The following is a 25,265-nucleotide window of genomic DNA, read 5'->3' on the forward strand; positions in this document are numbered from 1 at the left end:
TCTTCCCTCTTTTAATTTAAACCCATTCCCCCTTGTCCTATCACTACAGGCCCTGCTAAAAAGCCTGTCCCCATCTTTCTTATCAGCCCCCTTTAAGTACTGAAAGGCCGCAAGAAGGTTTCCCCGCAGCCTCCTCTTCTCCAAGCTGAGAAGAGCGCCCTTCTTCTGTCTGTTGTGGCTGGGAAGATGTCTATCCTTGCACTTAGGTGCCGTTAGTATAGACACCGGGATACCACAGTGGCAGGCATGGCAGTGTATATACCCTCCTGACATATTTGAAGGTTTCATACCTACAAAATCGTGAGCAGCGTGGGGAAGGCAAGCAGTCGGTCCTCACTTGCTGTCTCTTCGGTACCAGAACGAGGGGATGTTGAGTGAAACTGGCAGCCGCCTTGTTAGAGAAGAGTTGTTCTTTGCCTATGTGTAGTTCAGCAGTGGAACTCATAGCCCCAGAGTGGTGCGGAGGGTAAGAGCTTGCACTGGTTCAGAAGTGACTGGAAGAGTTCATAGAAAAGGTCTTCAAGGGCTGCTGAATCCTTTTTTCTCAGGGAATCTGTGAACAGCAATTTGTTAGAGCTGGGGAGCAGCGCAGCATGCTTGTCCTTTCCACGTGTCCTTATGTGCCTGGCCTCTGTCGGAGGTAGCATACTGGTTTAAGTGGACTTTTGGTGTCTCCTTTTTTTGCTCTGACTCTTAGGTTTTTATGTATTTCTATTTCCCCTCCGCTGGGATTCGTCACGAGTAGGCACAGTTCTTCATCAAGCTCTCAGTGCATCATCACGGCCTCAAGCTGCGCCAGGGGAAGTTTAGGTTGGATATTAGGAAAAACTTCTTCACCAAAAGGGCGGTCAAGCATTGGAACAGGCTGCCCAGGGCAGTGGTTGAGTCTCCATCCCTGGAGGGATTTAAAAGCCGGGGAGATGTGGTGCTTGGGGCCATGGTTTAGTGGTGGCCTTGGCAGTGCTGGGTTAACGGTTGGACTCAATGATCTGAAGGGTCTTTTCCAACCTTTACGATTCTGTGATTCTATGATTCTGTGATCAAGGATGCGTAACCCCTTTGCTTCAGGTTGGCCTAGTAAAGTGTGGGATTTCCATGTCCTCCAGAACCTCTGCCTGGCCGGTACTGGATGGGAAGACCAGCAAGCACTCGGTGCTGCACTCATGGAGATCATTGCAATTACCGTTTTATTCTTAATAAGCAGTAACCATGCCCTACTCCTGGATGGATTTGGCTTAGGGTGCCATTTTTGAGCAACCTCAGCCCTTGTTACGAGCTCCTCCAGGTTCCACCAGAGCTCCTGGACACCTGGTTTGGATGCCTGAAAAATCTCAAGCCTTGAGCCTGAGATTGAGCTGCGTCCTGCTTCCGTACCGCAAAGCTGCCCGCGTCCTGTGTAACGTTGGAAAGATCAGGGAAGGACCAAAATCCAGAGCCTGAGGGTTCAAATTGAAACGCAGTCAGAGCTATCGCTGCTGCCTGATACAGCCCATCCGCCTGTCTGGGAGAATTAGTGGCATCCTCTGCAGTGATTTTTTGGTTTTTTTTTTCCAAACCTCCTTCCACTGCTATGAAATTGTAACTGTGTTAGACAGAAAACAGCAAAGGCGCGTTATTTGTATCTCCTGCTCTCAGTTGCTGCTTTCTGAACTCATCATCTTTCCTGCAGCTCAGGCTGTCGCTGCTGGGAGCCCAGGTCCGTTTTATTTTCTGCCGTTATCTTTTCTTTCAGCACAATCTCGGACTATCAGCCCGAGGGTTTCATATTTTCACCTGAACAAAGGCAAAGTGGAGGTGTTTCCTGAAAAATGATGTGAAACACATCTCCTCCCGAGCTCCCCCAATGCAGGAGTCACCTAGACGTTTTCTAATGGGTACAGCTTTGGGATGGGGAAGACCAGGGACAGCAAGTCGGTGGTCCAGAGTGATTGTGCAGAGATGGGGTTAAGCACGGTTCCTGCAGCTGTCTGCGTAATCCCTTTTGCAGTCTCTCTCTCTTTCCTGGAGGCAAGTTAAGGAGCTGTGTGTCGGACAAGGCATTCTCTGGTAGAAGGATATAGGAGATGGGGTGCAGGGACAAGGTCTGCCCCCTCATCGCCTGCACTAGCTCCTGCGAGCTGGCAGATGCATCTGAGCCCAGCAGGAACTGCTGAGGCCTCCACGGCTGCCTGAGGTCTCTCTGTTTGCCACAGGAGAGAGTGAGCTCATTTTGCTGGGTCGTCTTCATCGCCCCTCTGCTTCTGCTGGGCTCCCGCATGTTGCAGGTAAAACGATGAATAATGTTGCGCTGCTGTCCCTGGCTCTCTGGTGCAGCCGTAGCTGCTGACACCCCTAAAGCAAGGAGTGGAAAATGGGGTTATTTTTCTTCCCAGTTTAAAAGATGAATAATTTTGTCTCCTTGTTGCTTAGAGGGTTGCCGTTGCCAGTTCATGTTCCAGGTATGATAAACGAGAGATTCTCTTTACACCCTCCTGGTGATGCTGATGGTGTCTGTGCAGTGGAAGAAGTCAAAAGTGGTCCACGGAGCCGGTTTCACTGCTTGATGAGTGATTGACTGCTTTCTGGATCTGGAGATTCTCCAGGAATATGTGGGGTTAGGAGAAATCCTGGCCACCTGGAGAACTCCAGCCCTCCTTGTTTGGCCTCCTTGGCCAAGATAGTTTAGTTGGTGTTCCCGTAATCCTGTGTTTACCCTTAGTGGAAGTGCATTGCCCTCTCTTCCATAGTATCCCTTTTTTATTCCCAGACTCCTCATATGCAATTTCAGGAGGTGAGGGAGCTCTTTACGGGGTGTTTGCCAGCTACAAGCATCCGTTACTACCACGGCAGAGCCTTGGCTGGGACTCGGGAGCTCCAGGTCTGCCGGCAGCTCAGGCGGGTACATCCATAAGGAATTGCTGTGGCACCTTGTACCATTCCATGTGCTCTTAATATCTCTCGAGAAAACCTTCCCTATCTCAGAATCAGAGGCACCTCTGGGAACTAAACTGCTAAATCCTAAGATCCCTTAGGACATAATTGGGTATTTTAACCATAAATCTTCCTTTTCCTGTATCTTTTCTGATAGAGGTGGAACTTGTGTCTCAGAGGGAGATACCTGACTGTAGGTTTTATAGCAAGGCTGTTTGGAGGATAACGTGCATGTTACTACCTTCGGCTGACCAACTCCTTTGTAAATGGGACAGAGGCAGGTAATCCCATTTGTCACGGCTGTTCGCTCCAAGCCTGCACCAGGGAGGTGACAATTCTCCTTTCAGCTGGACAGGGGGTGCAGGATGTGTTTGTACCCATGGGGAAGAAATTGTAATCATAGAATCGTCGAGGTTGGAAAAGACCCTTAAGATCATCGAGTCCAACTGTTAACCTGTCACTGCCAAGTCCATCTATACCATGTCTTCAAGAACCACGTCTATCCGTTCTTTAAATCCCTCCAGGGATGGAGACTCAACCACTTCCCTGGGCAGCCTGTGCCAGTGCCTGACCACCCTTTTGGTGAAGAAGTTTTTCCTAATATCCAACCTAAACCTGCCCTGGCGCAGCTTGAGGCCGTTCCCTCTCATCCTGTCACTCGTTACTGGGGAGAAGAGACCAACCCCTACCTCACTACAGCCTCCTTTCAGGCCGTTGTAGAGAGCATTAATGGTTGTGTTTGTTTATTCCAAATTACTCAGTTTCAGATCTGCTAGCTAACGGGCTAATGGTGGTCCTCCATCATGGTGATAGGCTGGAAGAGGACTCTGTAAGGTGCTATTTATCCTTTGGACCACAGAAATAATTTCCTTGGTTGTCCTTTGACCAAGTCACCCTTCTGTTTCTATCCTTCTACTGCCTTCTACTTCCTTCTACTTCTTGTCCACCTTCAGTTGTCCTTTGGTGGCAGCTCTCCTCCTCCTCCTCTTCCTCCTCCTCCTTCACCATTTGGTTTCATCAAGCTCGTGCTGCCCTGATGGCCAAGAAGAGCTGCCTGTAGATACCTGCATGACTTTGCTCCTTAGGTGTATCTCCTCCGCTGTGATGCTGCCAGCGTACAACGATTCGCGCAGGTTGTGTTCCCTTGTGTTACACCCGGCTGCTGTCTCCCGTAAAGCTGGTAGGTGGTTTGTGTGTGACAGATGTTGCAGCGCTCCAGTACCGGCATGGAGAGCACTCTGCTAATGCAAACTCAAATAAGTGTGATTTACTTTGCTTTTCACGCCTCATTTAATAATCAGAGCAAGTCCACAGATTAGGAAGTAAAAAGTTATTGTTCACAGCATTGGAACCAAATGAAAAGCATTCATAAGCTTACAGCAAAACTCTCCAGAAGAAATGGCCGAGATCTGCTTTGAAAATTACAGAAACTTGGCTGCTCCTAATGGGGTGGTTTATTTTGGGAGACGGATTAAAAGCCACGCTGGTTATGGGACGTGATGTGTTTCAGGGCAATGCTGAGTGAAGAACGAGCGCTTCTCGTTGTCCTCCTACTGAATCCAAGCCTGTCGATGTCTTTGTAGTATCTGTGGGTGAAATACCTGCTCTTGGCACGGTACTGCTGATCCAGCCAGCCAAAAGATACGGAAGATTGGAGCTGGAAGAATGATCCTTTGTTCTGAAAGTCCACGGATCCATAATGATTCATCTTCAGCTCGATTGCAACTTAGGGAGCAGAACAAGCCCTGACAGTCGCTGACGGTGAGCGTGGGTGAGCTGCCGAGGCGCAGGCAGTTGTGTTCCCTTGCTTCGCTTGCAGGGAGCCTTTCCTCGGCCTCCCCGCTGAACAGATTTAATAGGTTTTTAGAGGCTCGAAGGGCTTGCTCAGTGCATCCAGCCTGGCTTTCCCTTGACCAGACTGTGGGACGTCATGTCTCCGTCAGGCCTGTAGCTTCCAGGTAAACCAGTGCCTGTGCTTCACAGAGATCCATACTCTTGATTTATTGCATATGTTTTCCCCAATAAAGGATTCGCGACATAGTTCAGGAATTGGGGCTAGTTTAATTATGTGGAGCAGCTTGGGATTAACCTGAAACCTCTGGCAGTTGGTGTCTTTGGATTGATCGGTGTCAAGAAATTATACAGACCCATGTGAAGTCTCCAACCTATGTCAGGAATATACGTAGGATATATAGGGTATGAACCAGCAGATCACCTCGTTGACCAAATCACCTCAAAATCACCTCAAATGCTCGGGAGGGGGCTAAACCCACCCTGGCTGCAGCACAACTTCCAGCCCTCTCTTGGGAAGCGGGACGTGCGGGTAGACATCAGGTTAACAAAACTAAACCAGAATAAGCTGTATAATTGCTAAGAGTCTGACGTTGAGAAAGAAGCCATGTGTAGCCGTAATTAACAGCCAAATAACGGAGTGATTTGCCAAAGTCGTGCAGGATACGAAGCGTGATGTACGTGGAGAACATGCCGTGAAAGAGGTTTGCGGGAGGTGACCTGAGGTGTTGGGCTGTTTCACGGCAGCCTCCGCTTGCTGAAAGGGCCTCCCCGGTAGGGCAGAGGCTGCTGAAGCAGCTGTGAGCCCCATCTTTTTGGGAATGCTGAGAGTTCCCAGGCCTCTCCTGGGCTGCACATACTTTCTCAGTCTCATTACCCCTGGGAAAGTAAAACACCAGAGTTTGTGCTGCATTTGTCTGAAGCCTTACTTTGTTTTTTGAAAAAACACTGAACAGCCTTAAAAAAAAACAAAACAAAACAGGATGCTTTCTTTTTTTTCCTAGTGAAAGCAAGTGTTAAATACTGGATTACAAGGTTGGAAATAGAGTCGTATTTTTATGTGGCTCTTTTGTAATTCCAGGATTATGTTTAACAAAGCTCCTCTTCAGCTGCACCAGTGTTTCATTAGCTTTGGATGCTAGTGACCCCAGAGCTTTTCCTACCGCCTTAAACTCTCTGAGATGAAGTCTTTCTCTCTATATTCAAGATGGAATTTCCTTTTTCTCCTTCTTAGTATTTTGTTAACCTATTTTAGGAATGATTCTTCTGGATTTCTACCAAATATAGCTGCTGTGACTCAGCCCCCTCTGTTCCTGGGTTTGGACTTGGAGATCCACTTGCTGCTTTTGCATTTTGTAGCACTTCCCTCCGCCTCTGTCATTTCCCCCTCTTCCTTTCTAATCCAGTCCTCTTGCGTTCCTCAAGTAGCGTTCTTCAGTTTAAATGCCTTTCCTATTGATCCCAGGATTTTTAAGATTGTCACAATATTTTATAAATCAGCATCAGAAGAAGAATTCAGCACAGGAGATTCACCGCATCCCGTTGGCCATTAGACTGTCGCGAAGCCCTCGCCTGACATTTAAATAATACAAATGATAGATCTGGAAGTTGTGTGCCATTTTGGTTGTCCTCGACCTCTGGGGAGACTCTCCTCCTCTACGTAGCACCTATGGAGGAGAGCTCATCATGAGCTACGTGCACGGACATCATCTCTTGAAGTCCATCGTGATGCTTGTGAAGGTTGCGCTCTCAGCCGCGGTCCACGCTGCAGGAAGGAAACTCCATCGGGGTTGAATGTTATTTTGCAATTTGTATGCGCTTATGTTGAGGGCCGGGTGAATTTAACGGTGAGCAGTGGCTGATCTACAGACCTGGAAGCTACGAAGCGCTCTTCAGGTCGCACGGAGTTGGGGCGAGATCGTGGTGGTTTTCTCTCGCTGCATGGCAGCTGTGGCTCAGAATCGGTGCGTGGTTGGAGGCCAGTAAAGCGGCATTATTGCCTGTTGTGGACGTGAATGTCCATTTACTATGATCTAGACTGAAATCATTAACCCATTTCACACAGATTATTCGATAGCCATGAGATGGAGATGAGCAGGCTGGACACAACGTGCCGCAGAAGGATGGAGAGGCACGGGAGCTGACTTTGTCAATGATGCCAGCTTGGATTTGCAAGTTGGTAGAGGGGCTGATGAGTATTTTTGCATGCCTCTTAATTTGCCAATAACTGGCAGCACAGACTGAGCAGTTCTCTCTCGTGTTCAGCTTTCTGTTTCCCCCCTCCAATGTCTGCAGAAGATTTTCCAAATCAGATGGCGACGGTGAATTGCAAATCGGGAGGATTAGCATTTGTATCGAACACGCTCCAGCAGAAGGAGATTACAAGCCCAGGGTCAGCCATTAGCGAGAGCTGAGGGGCGCAGCTATGGAGCGGGTGCTGCTGGAAGGGATGAGAAGGAGCAGAGTTCGGCGACGTTGCCCACCTGATATTCTGCTCTGGTCCTTCTGCAAGGCTGCCTTGACAGATGTTTTGCCTCTGCCAAGATTTTGTGTTCTATGGAAAAGCTTGAAGGTTATACCTCTCTCTGCAGAATATAATCCTTCAAAAAATGTCATTTCTGTTCTTTGGTATCAGACCTTTCTTTCTCTTTCAGCCAGTAACAAGTATTTTGCATCAGATGATAAAAAAAAAAACAGCAGAGGTGCAGGTACATGCTTCATCTTTTGACGGATGCTTTCTGTGTAGGCTGCTCCAAACAAAGAAGGGATGTGAGACCAGCGAACATCAATGGCAGCTTCGCCAAGAGGTGAAAAAGGCCCAACTCATCCACGCGGCACGCTGGTCGAAAATACCTGCGGTTTTGTATGCGCTCAGCGTGGTGTCATGTTAATTTGACAACTAATAGCGCTAGCTGGGGGAAACCTGGGCTTCCTCTGCAAAGGGCTTAAACGCTGAAGGTACACATTCACTTAATTGCTTGCCTGTGGCAAACAGATTGCCTAAGGGTGAAATTAAAGTGCCACTCCTAAAAAGCTTTCTAATTACATTTCCGTAGCCTTCAGCCACATTAGGAGGAAAAGTCTGACACCGTCGTGCTGATATCTAAATCTCGGCACTCTTGCTTTATTATTTCCGGAGAAAACAGAGGGCTGCGAAGTGCATCTTCCTCTCTGCCTGTCGCGCGTCCGCCTCTGTCGTTGGACCGGGAGGGTTTTGCACGTCGAGGGGTGCTGGCGGGGGAAGCACGGCCCCAGCAATGCAGGGCCCCCGGCGCCCCGGGAAATTTATATTGAGGTACTTTATGGGGTGTCGTTCCCCGTGCTCTGACTTCTCAACACATGCACCGTTCTGTTTAAACGCATTCATATATGTAAAGAAATTTAAATATACAATTTATATTTAAATGCAATATTTAAATCTATATTTTATAAATTGAAAAGGAATAACCGGATTGTTTTAATGTTCCTGAAAGAAGTCTATTTGGGGGAGAAAAAAGAAAGAAAGAAAGAAAGAAAGGGGGGGACCTTGGGAAGTGTCTTACTGTGTAATGCTTGTTCTTTATGAAGTGTATATTCCCAGGCTCTCCAGATCGCAGAGGTCATGATTACTCTCACAATTTGCCCTCCTCTTCTTTCCATCAAGGACATTTTTTTTCTCCCGTGTTGCCTGGCAATTCATGTGAAGATCGCTTCGGTCCTGCCCCGCGCTCTCCCTCTCTTTTCTGTGCCGCTCCCATTGCCGAGCATCTCAGGACTGCTCTGCCGGGGGATGCCCGCCCGGCCTGCCGTCTGTCCGTCCTGCCGGGCTGCGGGGGGGTTCGCTGCCCTTACTACAGATTTGATTCTTTCTAGATCCCAGTTCCTTGTTAGCTGTCCAGGCATCATTCTTCCTTGCCGTTGGAATCGTCTCTTAACGCTGAATTAATTGTTGAACTGAAACCAGGAACTCGATTTCTGTTGGCTTTGTTTTTTTTTAAAAAAAAAACCCAACATGCCACCCAATATTTCACAAAGCACTACCTGGGAATATCGAGCTTATTTTCCAAGGATGTAAAAACACACCTGTGAATTCATTAAAAACTCGAGTGAATCTTTCCAAAATGAGTCCCCTGCCAGGCTGTGTTTTTCATCGCAGGTAATATCAATTTGGGCATTGTCAGAGCAGAGAAAAATTTGGAGGAAGGAAATCTCTTGAGTAGGTGCCGTGCACCTGTTGTATGATTGATAGAGTTAATTTAAGCTGCGAATTGAATTGTTAGGAAGAATGATGGCAAAAAGGTTATTATGTACAGAGATGATGCTTATCAGCATGAAAATAAATGTGTCACAAATTGGTTGCAAATCAAAGGCCTGATTTCTTTTTCTTTTTCAAAATGCATAAATAAGGGGTGTGCGTCTGTAAATCGTGTAATCACTGTCTAACGTATGCTAGGATCTTTGCAGAATATACAAAAGGCTTTGCTCTGTAGAGTTTATAACGTAAAGCTGTGAGGCCACGGAGATCTCTGTGCGTTTAAAGCCCGGTGGGGAACGCGCCTGAGCCACCACGAGCACGCCGACACCCAAGTGTGTTGTAAAATAGCCGCAGCACTGATTTCTAAGAATAATTAAATTATCGGTCCTCGGTAATGCCTCCCTGCCTATCTACTTGGACATGCACAAGCGCTTAAGTTGCTGTTGGCTTTGGTACAAGGCAGCAGCAAGCGTATGTTTTGGTGTCTTACTTCGGTTCCGTTATTTGTGGTGCGAAGGCGTAGGTAGATGTTAAAGTTTCATTTCAGCGTATTCTGGAGAAGGCCATTACCCAAACATTATACGTTCTGTCTTCAATTAAACTTTTGCCTTTGTACCTCTAATAATACTGAAATGATATTAAAAAATGCAGAAAGCTTAGGCAAGCTGACAATTAAAGAGATTTTGTAGACACAATCCGAGCTGTGGTGGCAGCATGTGTGTAAGATTTGGGATAACCTGGTGGCTGGAGAGGATATTTAAAAACCAGAACTTCACTGAATCGCTTAAATTGCACAATTCATTTCTTATGATAGGGATTAACGTGAAATTAAGCCATTTTGTGGCAAATTGAAACTTTTAGACTTCTTTTTTGTCAGCGCGGCAGTCATAGCATCAAAGAGACACCGATTTCATAGAATCATAGAATACGGGGTTGGAAGGGACCTCAAGGATCATCTGGTCCAACCTTTCATTGGATAGAAATTTGATTTGATAGAAAATAAGATTTTTATCACTGCTACGTTGAAAGGCATCGTAGCTGTCGGCGTGAAGGCTCTGGCATCCTTCAAACCAAAGCAAATGTGAATGACAGATTAGTGAATTAAACTAATATTATCATTGCTGGGTGCCCTCTTGAGTTTTAATGTTGTGTAATATCCTTTGACAAGGGAACGTGTTGACTTTTTTTGGTATTGCTTCTATCGAAAGTACCAGCAGTTGCGATTGAAAATCCTACTTCAGTCTTAGCCAGCGAGAGCGTCGTCTCGGATTTGCGTGATTGGATTAAATATCGTTAATATTTTAAACAAAACACTAAGATTTTTTTTTTCCCCTGCGCACGGATGCGGTAAGCATCAGATGGCTCCACGTATCCTTGACCTTACACGCAGGAAAAATCAATTTGAGGTGAATAGAAATGTTCACGTGTGAAGACCAATATTTGCTTAGCTGCTTCAGAGTAAGCTTTTCCTCTTAAACATTTCCGAGAGACCTCAAAGTCTTTTTTAGTTGTTTTTTAATGTCAGCATAGACTGTTATTTTAAGGAAGAAGTGAATGACTGCTCTGCTTTTAGTTTCTGCTGTGCCATTCAGTCCCCAAACTGGCCTTATCCCCCCGGACGGAAAACAAGAAAGCAAAGCTGGGTTGTCTGGCCAGCCTGAATCATCGGCCGGGGATTTAGCAATTCTTTTTTGCTGACATACACAGCAAGCCGTAAGCTCCTTCAAAGTTCATTGAATCTCTTCCCACTCTTTCGTTTAGGAAGGAAAGTCCGGAAACCTATGAAAAGTGTTAATTGTTGACTTGCTGTGGCCTTTCAGCCCTTTTCTTTGTGTGCGCTGCAAAAGCATTCCTGGTTTTGGCCTCCTGGGCTGGGTATATTCACTGGAAACCTGAATGAGCGTTTAGGTGAATAGAAGCACTGCAAAATCCTCTGTAATGGCAGGCTGAAAAATTCTTGGCTTTTACAGTGATTATGAAATGAATATGCTAATTGACTGCATATTGCATGCATTATAGAGCCGTATCATACATTCACAGATCTTGGTCTCCTGTCTCTTGTATAGTGTCTGCTACTAACCGTCGGTAATTCCCGTATTGAATGTTTAACTGGTGTTTGAGACCTAGTACAGCTTTATAAACATATGTAGCCTTCATTTAAAGATTTCAAGTGATGGATTGTGGTCATCTGATGCCAACTTTCTTTCTCTTATGCTGGTTATACGTTGTTATACCACGTATTTTTGCAGCACCCACCCCCAGAGGCTCAGGCTCAGAGTCTATAGAAGAAATGTCGAGTAGTAAAGAATTCAGATACGATGTGAGCCGGATACGTACTAGAGCAGCAGGGCCTACGTGCAGAAGGAGGTATGCATTCATGATAGGGAGGGAGGATGCGGGAGGTCGGCTCCTTCGCCCACCCGCAGCCGCCCAGGAGCACGGCATGGTTTGGTCAGGGAGGCAGTTGGGTTTGGGCAGCTGGTGAGGTGTGTGGGACACTGTGATCGGGCAGGGATCCCCACCAGCCCAGCTTAACCTTCGGCCAACGCAGTGCAGAGGTTCTGTGGGCAAGGGGAGGGGAGAAAGCTGTAGACCACCCGGTCTCCCGCTCCACTTTGGTGTTTGAGAGCTGAAGGTGATTCAGTAAGTCTTTAGGATTTAAATCAACGAATTGATTTCATATTTTCAGTTTGTATAATCTTTATTTTGATGGTTTGTAATAATAATTGCAACACCACTGCCTTTGGGTGTGCGTCCTTCTTCTTTTTTTTTGCTGGGACTCTCCCATATTCCATTAGGAATAAAAAACCCTGCCTAAGCTCTGCCTGTGATTTTTGTGAATATAACATTTTCTTAACTTGAGTTCTGTTTGTTCATCACTTGGCAGCTTTCACCCGAAAAAGCCAACAGGGTTCTTGCGCATATTTTCCAAGTGGTACCACTTTTGCAACATATATTAGCCAGGTATTGGTGGTCTTCAGTAGCATCAGGCACACCAGGTCCGGCATAAATCTGGGGCTGTTGTTGTTCTCCTTCCACGTAGACTGATTTCCAAATGGAGGGAACGAATGCCAGCGTCTGCCTGTCCTATGGGTAGGAAAGACTTTCAGTCTCCTGGGCTCGTTAATACAATACCTCTTGCCAACACGAAATTACAAAAAGAGGATGATAAACAGACCTCTTGCCAAAGCTCCCTTTCTGCTAACAGGTTTAGCGTGTGCTCTCCTCCATCTTCCCTGGTACAGCTTTGTTTTAGAACAAAGATTGCAAAATATTTAAGGAAGAAGGGATTATTACGGAGGATTGATCCCCTCCGTTTGTACTGTTAATCTTCATTTTTCCCGGTCTCTATACCCCATCTTTGTCCGTGCATCAGTGCGACCAAAGGAAAAGAGAGGGAGGGATTTGCTGTGCTGCCTGCCACGGGAATGGGACTGGAGCCGGAGGACGGCTCCATCGTCCTCTTGCCACTGAACCCTGCGCTGGGTTTCCAGTCTTGACCGGAGAAGAAATCCTGTGACCAGAAAATGGGACCCGGGAGGAGATTGTTAGAGGAACAACCATGGCTGGAAGTCATAAATCACACGGTCAAAACCTGCAGCGCAGTGGATTTGAATGCTAACCAAATAAAGCCGAGAGGATTCTGACCCATATATTATTAAAAGGACATCTCTGGCCTCATCTGATTTTAATTCCAGGAATATTGTATTTCTGGTGTGTCAACTTTGTACGGTGTAATCCAGTCAGAAACAAATTTAGATCTTTATCCTGTTGCAGTGCGTGGGAAGGAGCGATGTTTTCAATATTCAGGATATGGTTGGAAAGTGATTCTCCCATACTGAGGGGAATAATTACAAAAATTGAAGGAAGGTAATTAGTGGCAGTGGTTGGAAATTTTGGAGTAAAACATAAATGAAAGCATGTCTTTGAGGATAACGTGACTTTTTCTGGTATTGAAATTTTTCTATTAGAAATTGGTTAATACAGTTTAGTTTGACCCAGTGGAAAAGAAAATAAAATGTGATACTGCAGCCTGAAAGGAAAACAAGAGTTCATGCAGCCGGTGTGATTTCGCTAGGCCGTCCTCAAGCAACTGCGTCCTCCGCTTGCTGTAACGGTGTCGCCTTCAACTCTTTTTCCAGCCTGGTATTTCTCTAGCTGACCACATCCCATTTTTAAATTGTGCTTTAAACCCTTTGAGATGAGAGCCTCCATCTCCAAAACACGCTCAAGTACTTGAGGCTTTTCTGTTGAAAACAATATACCGATGGCAGCGAGTTTGACGCTGGGGAGCTGAATCTTGGTCCCTCCAGTATGGTCTTGCTCACCTTGAGCCCATCATCTCGCTGCTCGCCCGCAGGCTTCCCGGCATCTGTAAAACAAAGCTGCAGTGGTGATGGATTATTTAATATTTTTAAAGAGCTTGGAAGAGGGGAAGGTTGTATTTATTAGTAACATAAATTGTCTTTTTATGAATGTTATTTTTGTGACTACTAAAGTGTAGCTTCTCTTAGGAGAAGGAGCAATGGTTGACTGTGAGAAAGGTCTGAAGCAGCTCGAGAAGTCTCAGATAAGAAAGATAACTAAGAATATTATTTTGCCTTTTATTATAGTGACTGGGTGATGTTATAGGATAGATGTTTATAATCCAGGGAAATTTTCTAACCAAAGCTTTGATAATTTTATGGTAGGTCAAATTCTGCACTAAGTTAATAAAAAATGTCAGTTAGACACTATTTAGTGCTTGTTTAGCATCATAGCTGATGTGGTAAGTACATTTTCGTGGTCCTGTGAGGCATCATCACATCATCTGTTTTGCACCCTGGCTTGTGTCAGGACCGGTGTGGCCAGCAGGAGCAGGGCAGGGATGGTCCCCCTGCGCTGGGCACTGGTGAGGCCGCCCCTCGAATGCTGTGCTCAGCGCTGGGCCCCGCACCCCAAGGCGGCCATGGAGGGGCTGGAGCGTGGCCAGAGCAGGGCAGCGAGGCTGGGGCAGGGGCTGGAGCCCAAGGCTGGGGAGGAGCGGCTGGGGGAGCTGGGGGGGCTCAGCCTGGAGAAGAGGAGGCTGAGGGGAGCCCTCATCGCTCTCTGCCACGGCCTGAAAGGAGGCTGGAGCCGGGGGGGTCGGTCTCTGCTCCCCAGGAACAAGCGATGGGACGAGAGGGAACGGCCTCAAGCTGCGCCAGGGCAGGGTTGGGTTGGGTATTGGGAAAAACTTCTTCACGGTGAGAGTGGTCAGGCCCTGGCCCAGGCTGCCCAGGGCAGGGGTGCAATCACAGTCCCTGGAAGTGTTCAAAAAATGTGTGGATGTGGTGCTTGGGGACATGGTTTAGAGGTGGGCCTTGGCAGTGCTGGGTTAACGGTTGGACTTGATGATCTTAAAGGTCCTTTCCAACCTTATTGTGTCCATGATTCTGTGATTCTATGACTGATATGCTATAGTATAGATATCCATCAATGGAAAAGTGCGAATGCTACCCTCTCCCCCATCACCCTTCCAAGGTTTCTGGTGTCCTACCAAGTGCCAAGGAAATTTCTGACTGGATGCCATTAGGAAGGGCCAAAGTCTTTGGAAAACGGTTGCATCCGACACCAAGAAAGTTACAGCCTGAGACTGTGGAGGGAGGTAAAGGTCTGAGAAATGAGTTGCAGCACAAACTGTTTTGAGCTGGAGATGAAATGGTGGTTGGAAGGACGTCTGGAGCCATCCAGTCCAGCCTTGTGCTCATAGTGGGGTTTTCCCCAGCACCAGGCTGGGTCAACCATGGCCTTGCTTAGACCAGTCCTGAACACCTCCAGCAAATCTGTGGTCAGCCTGGTCCAGTATGGCAGTACCCACCTAGTCAAAAGGCTTTTCCTAATGGAATCTCCCAAGCCATCGCTCGTGGAAAGAAAGAAGCAGAAAGAAGAGTCTTCAAACTGCGTGTCCTGGGAAGTCTTTTCAGCAAAACACAATGAAGTAGGATTGTGAAGATAAAAGAATTGAGATAATCAGCTGGAGGAGGACGTGGCTCAGTCGGAGAGCAGAACAAGAGCGCTAAATGCAAGAGTACAGCAGGGTTCATTTCAAAAGGAAAAGTCAGCAAGGCTTCAAGTTAAAGAAATTAATAGGAATATATCAAGGAAGTCGTTTGAGAACTACTGAGAATGGTTTTGGACATGCAGGGACAGGTATGTTAGATATTTTTTAAAAATACATTTATTTATTGGTTACCTGCTGGTGAAAGCCATCCGTCTTGCAGATATAAAGCAAGGAACTTCCAGTGCAGAATTCATCTGGGCCCAGACATTTTCTTCTCTGGCAACAAGCCAATATTACATCAGCTGTGCTAGCATCATTTTTTTTTCTCGTTGATGAAGTTTCTTGTAGGGGAACTGGTTTCTTATTTACTGAGGCCCATAAGGGTATTTTTATAAGCTCTGCCTAATTCAAATAATATGAAGTATAGATATTTTGCCATGCTACGTTCAGGCTCACTGAGCAGCTGCTTGTTCTCACCAAGTGCCATAGCTGGCTGTAGTGATCCCGTCTTCCTTGTCTGTCTTGCTTTCTTGGGACAAGGATTTCCTTTACTATTTTTTTAATATGCTATCTAGCATAATTGAATCATCAACTTTTTTGGATCTTCTGGCTTTTAAGTAGACCATAAACTTCAGCAAACAAAAAGTCAAGATTTTTCCTGCCTCAGTATTTATTTTTGGGCAGTCTGAGATCAGCAAATTCCAAAGTCAAGAGCTGCTTTGTGCTTATAAATTGCTTTGTGCTTATAAATTAGCCATTTAATTTTGCATACAATGAAGACACAAGGGCTTTCTCCCATTATAGATGTCAAACTTTTCTCAAATGAAAGGCGTGTGGGTTTGTTTAATTATTTATCTGAGAGGAGGCAATAGGTGATGGGAACGTGGCTTCTTATGAGCTTGGCTAGGGTCCGGAGGAGGCCACGAAGATGCTCAGGGGGCTGGAGCACCTTCCCTATGAAGACAGGCTGAAAGAGTTGGGGTTGTTCAACCTGGAGAAGAGAAGGGTCCGGGGAGACCTTATGGCAGCCTTCCGGTACCTGAAGGGGGCCTACAAGAAAGCTGGAGAGGGACTTTTTACAAGGGCACGTAGTGATAGGACAAGGGGTAACGGCTTTAAACTGAAAGAGGGCAGATTTAGATTAGACATAAGGAAGAAATTCTTCACTCTGAGGGTGGTGAGGCACTGGCACAGGTTGCCCAGAGAAGTTGTGGATGCCCCATCCCTGGAAGTGATCAAGGCCAGGTTGGATGAGGCTCTGAGCAACCTGGTCTAGTGGAAGGTGCCCCTTCCCGTGGCAGGGGGTTGGACTCGATGATCTCGAAGGTCCCTTCCCACCCAAACCATTCAGTGATTCTCTGTCTCCCAGCTAGCCCATGCCACCCTCGTGTGTCTCTCCAGTGAACAGATGGGTGCTACCGCCCTGGTTTCGAGGTGGATCTGCACAAAAGATGCTATAAGACTGTAAAGTATCCAGCTCGTTTTTGTTTTCCCTTTGCTGGCCTTTGAGATTGAATAGGTCAAGTGCTATACGGAAATCGCTTGCTCCGCAGCATTTCCAGCTGTTTTAGTTCTTTCCCCCCATCAGGGTCAGCTTCAGCTGAACAGCTTGGGTTCCATCTGGTGAGAACCGTACCGCTTGTCCATGGTGGTCATTAACATCTTACCGTTGTTGTCTCTGCTCTCCTGTGGATGTAGCCCTAGCTGGTAACATCTCTGTGGCCGGGGACAGCGGCTCATGGCCGAACCCCCGGGACTCCTCGGAGCAGCCAAATACAAACGCACTTGCCTTTGCGGTTGCTGAAGTGGCGTGACACGAAGTGTCTACGAAGAAAATACATCGTCAACGTAATTAATGAGTAATGCGTTTCAGAACCTCGTGAAAGACCGTACACAAATGACGTTGTGTTAATCACCAGCTGTACTGCTGACTTCAACGCCGTCCGTGTTCATACAGTCAATGTCTTGATTGCATCGGGTAACGGCTGTGCTTCAAATATTTTCGTGTCATGCTTTTTATGTGTTCTCTCAAAGTTGCAATCTCTTGAGTGGAGGGAATATTATTTGAAGTAGCTCTTCCAATTCACAACTTGACTGGAGAGTAAAACGGTGCAGCGTATCTTTCCTCCGAAGATGGTGTGTGCACGGAGGACACTGATGCTGCCTGCAAGCCTTTACCCCCTGAGGGGTGCAGACGTGCCATCCCAAATCTGGTTCCCATCAGCAAAGGCATGCCTGCGTGCACTAACCTCGACTGCTAAAGCGTTCCTCAACCGCTGCTTCGCTCCACATCTTCATTTCCACTGGAAACGCTCCCAGACATAAAGGGTCCAGGACATGACCGAGAGCAAGCGAGCAAGCCTGAAATCAAATGTGCGTTTCAAATGTGGAAACGCTTTTTGCAATAGCAAATGTTTTCTCAGGACAGAAGAAAAGCTTCTTGCCTAGCTCTCGCTGCTAGCTGCCGCTTCATGGGTGCTTTATCAATAAAAATCAGCAATCTGAAAATCAATAGATGTATCGGTGGGATGGGTTGAGGACGAGGATGACCCTTCTGCTCCGGCTGCAGGATTTATGAAGCAGGGTGCTGCAGGTTTTGGGGAGCTGGAGTTTGTAGTACAGATTTTACCGTTATCCAGGTAAAACAAGGCTGGAACAGAGCTGAAACTTTCTTTGAAAGCCCAAAGTGGGAAGAACTGCAGCAAAAAAGCAATGTTCAGGCTCCGGAATGATGCCCTAGATCGATTTGTATAAACATCAACGTATAGCGGCAGTATAGTGGGAGAGATAGAAGTGAACATTATATTGTATAAACATGACCTACCATTAATAATTTACTGCTAATTGAAGCCTTCAACTTTTTTTGGAGTCTGGCCTTTCTTTGGTTTCCCTCTCTAAATTGATTTTTTAAAAAGTGCGTTTTATTTTATTAATAAAAGATTAACTACAGTTGTGTCACCTTTGACCTGGTTCTTTTATAAGGTCTTTAACAGGTTAAATATTTTGCTTCACCTGAGATATGTTCAATCAACTTTTAGTTACGATAGAACTAAAAAAGGAGTAAACTAAAAAGGAGGTGTTAAATGTGGAAACCCACGTCGTGCTATGAATCTCCGAGCTCGTGCGTGCTGTCACAGCAGAGTTTTTGGGGCAAAGGTGGGACGTAGCCCTGTAGCTTGCCTAAATTATCCTTTAGCAAATGAATTGGAAGTTAATTTAATTATTGTTTGGTGGATCCCAAGTGAGGGTCAAGCTTCAGATGACTTAACTGAAAAATTGTCAGAAAATTATTGGAACTTGAATGCAGCGTAAGGTCGGGAGGTCTTTCCACGTTCAAGGAGGCTTTGGCGGAATACTATTAGCATGCGATTTGTATAAAATGAATTTAAAGAGGTGATGTGCAGATCAAGGAAGAAATGTCTCTCTGTGCTTTGCCTTTTTTCTTTGTTCACTCTCTCTCGTGTTTGGTTCTGTGCTGCCTTATGTGAAATAAATAGGTTTTGGTGCAGATAGATATGCAAACACTCAGAGCAGAAAAGACCACTCTCTTTCCAAAGAAAAGTGTAAGGAGCAGGTCTCTCAAAAGCACTTACATCCCGGTTTCAGGAAAGACGAAGGCAAATCGCAGCCTAAGCGGTATGGGAAGTTAAAGGGTAAGTCACCGTGACACGAGGACTGACACGGAACAGGGTGGAGAAGTGTCTGTCATCCAGAAAAGCTCACGTTCGCAGTATTTACTCTTTTCTTTACGTTTGCATTTAAGTTTAGATCTACTATTTAATTTTTTTGCGAATCTGAAAGATGTGTGTGTCAGTGTTACTCTTTTAAGAACCCTGTAAAATATATTTAGTCCTCTGTTTATAAACATTTTATCCTTAGTCTGAAAAGAAAGTGAAAACTAACTTCATAAACATCCTGAATCTTGCACGCCAAGTTTATTCTTTTCTTTTAGGATTTTTAAAAATCTCCTTCAACGTCGCCTTTCTTTTCCTCTGCCTCTGTACGGTAGAAGTGGGAAATACTTATATGTCTGTACATTGGAGTGGCAGAGGCCTGTAAGATGCCAGATCCACCAATGTGCGCATAGAAATACTTGAGTTAAAACTTGTTTATGTGTAAAAATTGCTGATGTGCGCCAATATTCGCCGACTCAAGGCCTGAATGACTTTGGGAAGCAGTGAAGCCGGTGGCGAAGGCACAAAGTAAACCACCGACAGAGAAAACCACCAGGGTAAGATGTTCCCGTTGTCTTGCGCCTGTAGCAGTTGGAAGGTGGTGGTGATGCCTGTGCTGGTTTTTGAGTGCTCTGAGCGCTCCCGTAGGAAGAGGATGAAGTAGGCGATGTCCCGGGGCGTCACCAGGGATGGGGGACAAGTCCTCTCCCTCGGCGGCGGCAGGAGAGCGCGATGCGGGGCGCCAAGGCCAGCTCTGGTCCAGCAAGGCGAGAGCACCCGAGCGTAGCTCGGCAGCCGCTTCGCAGCACGGCAAGTTCAAGCTCAGCATTCATGGCACAAGCGTTTTCATTTCCCTTCTCGTGCTGCTTGGAAATCCCCCGTGCAAACTCAATTTGACCGGCGCGTTGGCCTGCCGATGGCATGGTGGCCGCCCGTAGACCAGCCTCTCTTGTATTTCTGTTTACCCTTTATCCGAAGTAATTTCCTAGTGTGATGGAAGCCCGCCATGCGCTTTCACAGGAAAGATAAAATAGATGAAAATGTAACCAGGTTACAGGCAGAAAGTATCCCGAGACTGTTTGCTAGCAGCTTATTCCCATGGCATTCCTGCTGGAGTTATTCCTTCAGCTCCTTGCTGGAGTCTCAGCAGCTTCTAAGCAACTGAGCATCACTGTTGTGGGGATTAGGAAGCGATGGGAGCTCCGTGCAATAGAGCAATACTTGTGTTTGTCTGTTTATAATTCATTTCTATTAGTCTTTTTGTTGTGTATTCATGGCCACGAGCAAGTGCTGCAAGTTATTGTGGCGAAGGAGGTTTAATTTTGCTAATCCTGTTTTATTCCCATTTCAGTGTAGCTTTTCGAATGCCACAATGCGGTGCCTGTAATGAATTTAAAATGTATTTTTGAATGGTATTGTCTTGCAGAACGTATTGAAAGCTCATCTGAATGTGCTTTAATACTAGATGCTGAAAAGAAAGAAAATCATCCATCTGAAATGCTGTTCGCATGGACTCTTTCATGCTGGCTGGAAATAACACCCTGCATACCAAGCAGGGAGGAAGGACAAGCCTCTTCCTCACAATACGCTCAAACCCCTAACGTGATTGCAATCTTTTTATCTCAGCTAAAAAGCATTTTCTTTCATCCATCTCAATAAGAGAGTTTCTTTTTTTCTTCTTTACCATTTGGTCCAACGCCTAATGCAAACCAGACCTATGCAGCAATTTTCACCAAATTATGATTTATTTGTACTCTTTACACCCGGAAAAGCGCAAATGAAACGATGGCTGCGTTGAACAAGGCGCTTTATAAATGCAGCCGTGACTCCATCCTTGCCCGGGAGCTTACAGGGGGACAGGCAAGGCAAATAAGGAGTGAGAAGGGGACACGGTCACAGAGGTACGGTGCCCTGACCCAGGCACGAGCAGCACTGGGAGGGGGATTCAGCTCTGCTGAGCCCCATTGAAAATTGAAATTTGCTGCCTTTTTATTTGATTTTGCTGCCGCGGGGAGTCCAGGCTGTCGGGTCCAGCTGTCACCGTGTGGTCCTGGGTGGAGGAGCACGCATTCAGCTGGAAGGAGGAGAGGAGAGGTTGGTTTTCAGGCAAGTCAGGTCCTTGAGCTGGCTCACAGGAACGGGTGCTGCTGCAGAGGAGGGTGCTTGGTGGTTTTTGCTTTTCCTTTTGTCATTCCTGGGGAAGAGGGACCGTCAAAACCTGTATTTCTCGGGCAGGAAGGCTCAGCTAGGTAGGAGGCTGGCTCTGTGTGTGTGAGAAGGAGAATGCAGGGCTGGAGTAAGACGGACCCATGATTTCCTAGCTCTGTTGCGGAACATCCTCAACTTGTAGATCCTCTGAAGCGGCCAACACGAAGAGCCATGTGCCCGTGCTCGACGGATGAAAAGGATGTGGCTTTCTGCAGCCATTCGGTATTGCTGCAGGCATCTCCCGGTGCCCCCCCGTGCAAAGAGCACCAGTCAGCACCATGGGCACATGTGTCGAGAGTGTAGCCCAATGTCAGGCATCATGCTGTTTGTTGGGTGGCCTAAAATGGAGCCTGGATATTGACTTTTCTCCGGGGAACACAAGGATGGCTGGATGGGATCAGATCAGAGGTCCTCGCAGCCTAAAAGCCTGTCTGGACGGCTGCCTGGGGGAGAGGAGGAATTGCTCCGTCCCTTGGAAGGCTTTCCAGGTCCCACCGTCCCAGCAGCGAGGAACACGCTGAGGCAAGCAGAGCAGCCGACCACCTCTTTTGCTCGTGTTGAACCTACAACACAATTATTGCTTCTAATGCCTCCACTTGCTTGGGTTATGAGAAAGCAGGTGTGATTGCTGCCTCTCCGCCTTCTCCAGGTTATTTGTGATTTATTTTTTTTACAGATGTCTGTCACATTCCCTGTCCCACTGGGCATTTCTTGTGTGGACTTGAAAAGTCCTATTAGTGATTTAACAGTTAATTATGGCTCTGCAACTCTATGACAGCGCTCTCCCTTTTTCTCTCAAGTCCTATTTGTGGCATCTGTTAGTTAAAGCATCGTGTACTAGTAGTAACCCTTAGGCTACGTATATTACCAGTGTTTTAATTCAGAACAGTGCTGCACTTTGGAGGTGACTCCCACCAGTTGCGTTGTTGTTTCCGTGTGTAAAGTGGTTTTGGGGTGCGTGGACCAGATTTCTTTCAGAAGCTTCACTCCAGTTGCCCATCACACATCCTCCAGCCTCTCATGGGACATACAGGTCCATACTGGTGATGGACATACCAGTAAAGGACATACTGGTGATGTCCTTTAGACAGCTTCAAACCATGCGTCAGGTGGGGGCCAGACTAAATCTAGTCCAAAGGAAACCCTCAAAGTGCAGAGGGTGCAGCCAACGCACAAAATGCTTTGATTGCCTGATCATGTCTGATTGCACCAAAGCGTGTGTTAACGTAGACGTATCTTTGGATTTTTATAGTGCTTTTCCTTGTCAGAATATTTTATGACCGTTAAAAGTTCGAAGCACCTTCTTGCCTTATTCCCACTGTTGATGCGGAATCTGCATTGCAGGGCGATGATGGAATTGAAAGGCAAAAAAAAAAAAAAAGTCATTGCCAGAGACATTTGGGTGAAAAGGAGGAGGTTTTGCCTTCTTGGCTTATGTTTAGAGCAGCAGTAGATGCTCCTCATGCATTGTGTCGTGCTGGCACTTCTGGGCAGCACATTCCCTCACCTTGTTACTGTCAAACCATCTCCTTTCAGATGCTTTCAACTTACTGAAAAAGTACCTGCTCAGGTGAAACATGTCCTACGTGCTTTGGGCAGGGAAAGGCTTCTCATTTTGATGCCTTGCGTCCGATGATGTGTTCAGAGAAATAACACGCGATAGAAATGTGGTGGTTGGGCTTAAATCAACATTTTCTTTTTCACTAGAGAAAAGAAAGTAATTTTTGTGAATATAGATGGGTTTCGAAGTTCATCTTCCTATGAAGAAGTCGTATTTTTTTAAAGCAGAGGTAGGTAGGTGTCATACAGCGTATGCAGACACATAACGTGTGTGTTTGTCCGCAGCTTGAGGTATAGGTATGAGCGCGTCCTGTACCCACCGCGTCCTACGCCGAAATAGCCTCCTGTGTCGAATGGGATCCGTACGGCAGCCCAAAAGCCAGGCTTTTGGACGGACACTTACAGAAGGCGGTGTTCACCGTCTCAGAGACAGATGACGCAGGGTTTTCTCCTGTAAATGAGAACTCAAGCCAGAAGGCGAACACCCGCTTGCCAGGGGCAGGTTTGCCGAGACTTGGAGCACTGCTTGGGGACATGAGGACCAAAGGGCCGTAAAACCCTTACTCTTGAATGTAAATCCCCAGCAGTAATGTCTCACGGACCTGGAGTTTTGCACTGATTTTCCTGTTTCTCTTCTTAAGAGCTCCACGTGCGTTCCTAAAGCCGCTGGTGTAAATACGTGTCTCTTCCAGCTTTCTCTCCCAGCTCGCTTTATAACCGTGATTTCCTTTGCTTTGAGAATTGCTCCTTCTGTGCTAACTTGGGGGTGGAGGGAAGGCTAATTAATTAAGCAGTAATTGTTGTCAAGTCAATTGGTGCTAACATTTAACATTTGACTTGTTTACTATCCTGAGGTAAAGCGGAAGAAGTTAATGACCTAACAAATCGTGCATCCATCATGAGAGTCTTGTTTGGAAAGAAGGGTTTTGTTTATGAACTGTAAAATCATACATTTAAAAAACCGCCACATTTTGAAGCAAGATCGTTGAGGTTCTTGTGTGAAATTGTCACTAGATAGCTGTGGAGACAAATGCGTCGCCTAATAAAGCTTAATGACTGATTTTCCCATTAATCAGAATGGAGAATGTGCTTCATTAAGATAATTAACTGAGCCAGTTGCTTAACTGACAGTTAGTAGACACAAATTCCCAAGTTACTTGCTTTCCTCTAAATAAAACTCACAAGAAGCTAACCCGGCACTGCTTCATCATCTTTAGTGGAAAGAGAAGCAGGAGGGCTGTTAAAATCTCATTGCCCGCCTTAGGTCCGTGACTGCATCTCCCCGTCGGGGACAGCGGTGGGATGCGGTGGGTGGCCCTGGGTGCGCCCAAGCCTTGGTCTCAGGGTTATTGCAGTCAGCTCACGCTGAAAGCTCACAAATATTTGCCGCTTTCTATCTCGCCGGCACCGAATGGTCTTTTATCTGCTAATTTCTGAAAGGTCAGGTCTTCGTTGTGGTTGTTTTTGTCACCCAAGAAGTATTAGCTCTTCCAAGGGGGAGAATTCCTTGTCAGAATTTGTGGCTTCTCCTCTTTGTTCATCGCAAGCAAGAAGTGGGGTCAGGAGTCCCGAGCCCCCCTGAAGGCAGGGATGTGTGAGATTAATCTGCTCCGGGTACATTTGTAGGCAGAATACGCAGCGCTGAAGAAGTTAGGGGAATTAACTGAGAGATCCAAAACTTGAATTATTAAATATGCTATCTGGTTGTAATGTCTAGTTGTAAATCCTTTCCTTCGCAGCTCTCTGTGTCTTGAATTATAACACGGTAATGCCATCACGTAGCAGAAGACTCTTTGCACGGAAGACGACTCTGGAGCTAACGTAAGGCAGGCGTCTCAACTCTGCTTTTCTTTTGTCCTCAGAGTTCCCGGTCTTCCACCATGAACCCTGTTTACAGCCCCGTCCAACCTGGGGCTCCCTACGGAAACCCGAAGAACATGGCGTATACAGGTAGGACCGGTGTTCAACGGCTCTTTCGTGAATGTCCGTATTCGGTGGCGAGAGCAGATGATGATTAATGAGTGGTTAATCCCTTAACGAAGGGAGAAAGAGTTCCCATAAGGGAGCCAGATGGGAATGCGACTTGAAGGAAAAACTCTTCAGCAAAACCAATGCAGTCAGGTTAGTGAGAAGAAGTGGATCTGAATTCATAAGAAGAGGATGCCCGGGAAGTCCTAAGGAAAAGGATCAAAAGGGGGTTTTTTTAGGCAAACAAAACACGCAAGAAGTTGCTGGGGGAGTCAGCTGGGAGCTGGAGGGCTTGCCTCCGGAGCTGAACCGAGCGACTCGGGCGCACGTGCTGGAATAATCCTGCCAGAGAAACGAGGATCCCGCAGGCGAGAGCCCGTTATTTGGAGAACACGCAGTTATTGTTATAGGTGGTGATTTAAACTGCATTATTGACTGATTTTTTTTGTTTTCAAATTATGCTTTGGTTGAGTTAACAAGCAAGTCTGATGTCTGTTTGAAGTCCATCTTTAGAACTGAGTTGTCTAAAAATGTCATCTTTAATACTTGAAAAAGGCATTGAAATATGTTTACCATAATTATGCAACTAGTGGGGAACTAAAGTGTACTGATATGGAAAGAATTTAGCTCGGAGAGGAATAGTGTTTTGGAAAAAGAAAATCTCAGCTTAGGTGTATCTGTGGTTTTCCCTGTGGATTATGTTTACCAGCAATTGTTCTGATCTTGTATAAGCACCTTACAAAATCTGCCTTGGAAGACTCCTTCTTCTAACGTTTTGTTGAATATAATCAGCTATTAAGTGTCATATTGTGTTAAGATTTCCTTCTTTATATTTGCCTTGCCAGTTGTATGGGTTGACTTTTGCCTCGTGTGAAATAGCTCGGGAATGGGCTTTTGT

The 25,265-nt window shown here is 46.3% G+C and overlaps 1 protein-coding gene across 6 annotated transcripts in view; it reads left to right on the forward strand.

Moving 5' to 3' along the window:
- Positions 1-25,265, forward strand: part of FAM168A (family with sequence similarity 168 member A) — a 208,419-nt gene that overhangs the window by 80,768 nt on the left and 102,386 nt on the right. For all 6 annotated transcript variants that reach the window (XR_014227423.1, XM_082304095.1, XM_082304099.1 and 3 more), the window contains one exon: positions 24,262-24,349. Coding sequence is in view for 5 of the 6 variants with exons in the window: in XM_082304095.1 (XP_082160221.1) it covers positions 24,280-24,349 (70 nt within the window). In the remaining variant the exon portion in view is untranslated. The remainder of the gene's footprint in view (positions 1-24,261; positions 24,350-25,265) is intronic.

This window comes from Platalea leucorodia (genome assembly GCF_965183815.1).
Source record: "Platalea leucorodia genome assembly, chromosome: 2".
Taxonomy (NCBI): Eukaryota; Metazoa; Chordata; class Aves; order Pelecaniformes; family Threskiornithidae; genus Platalea; species Platalea leucorodia.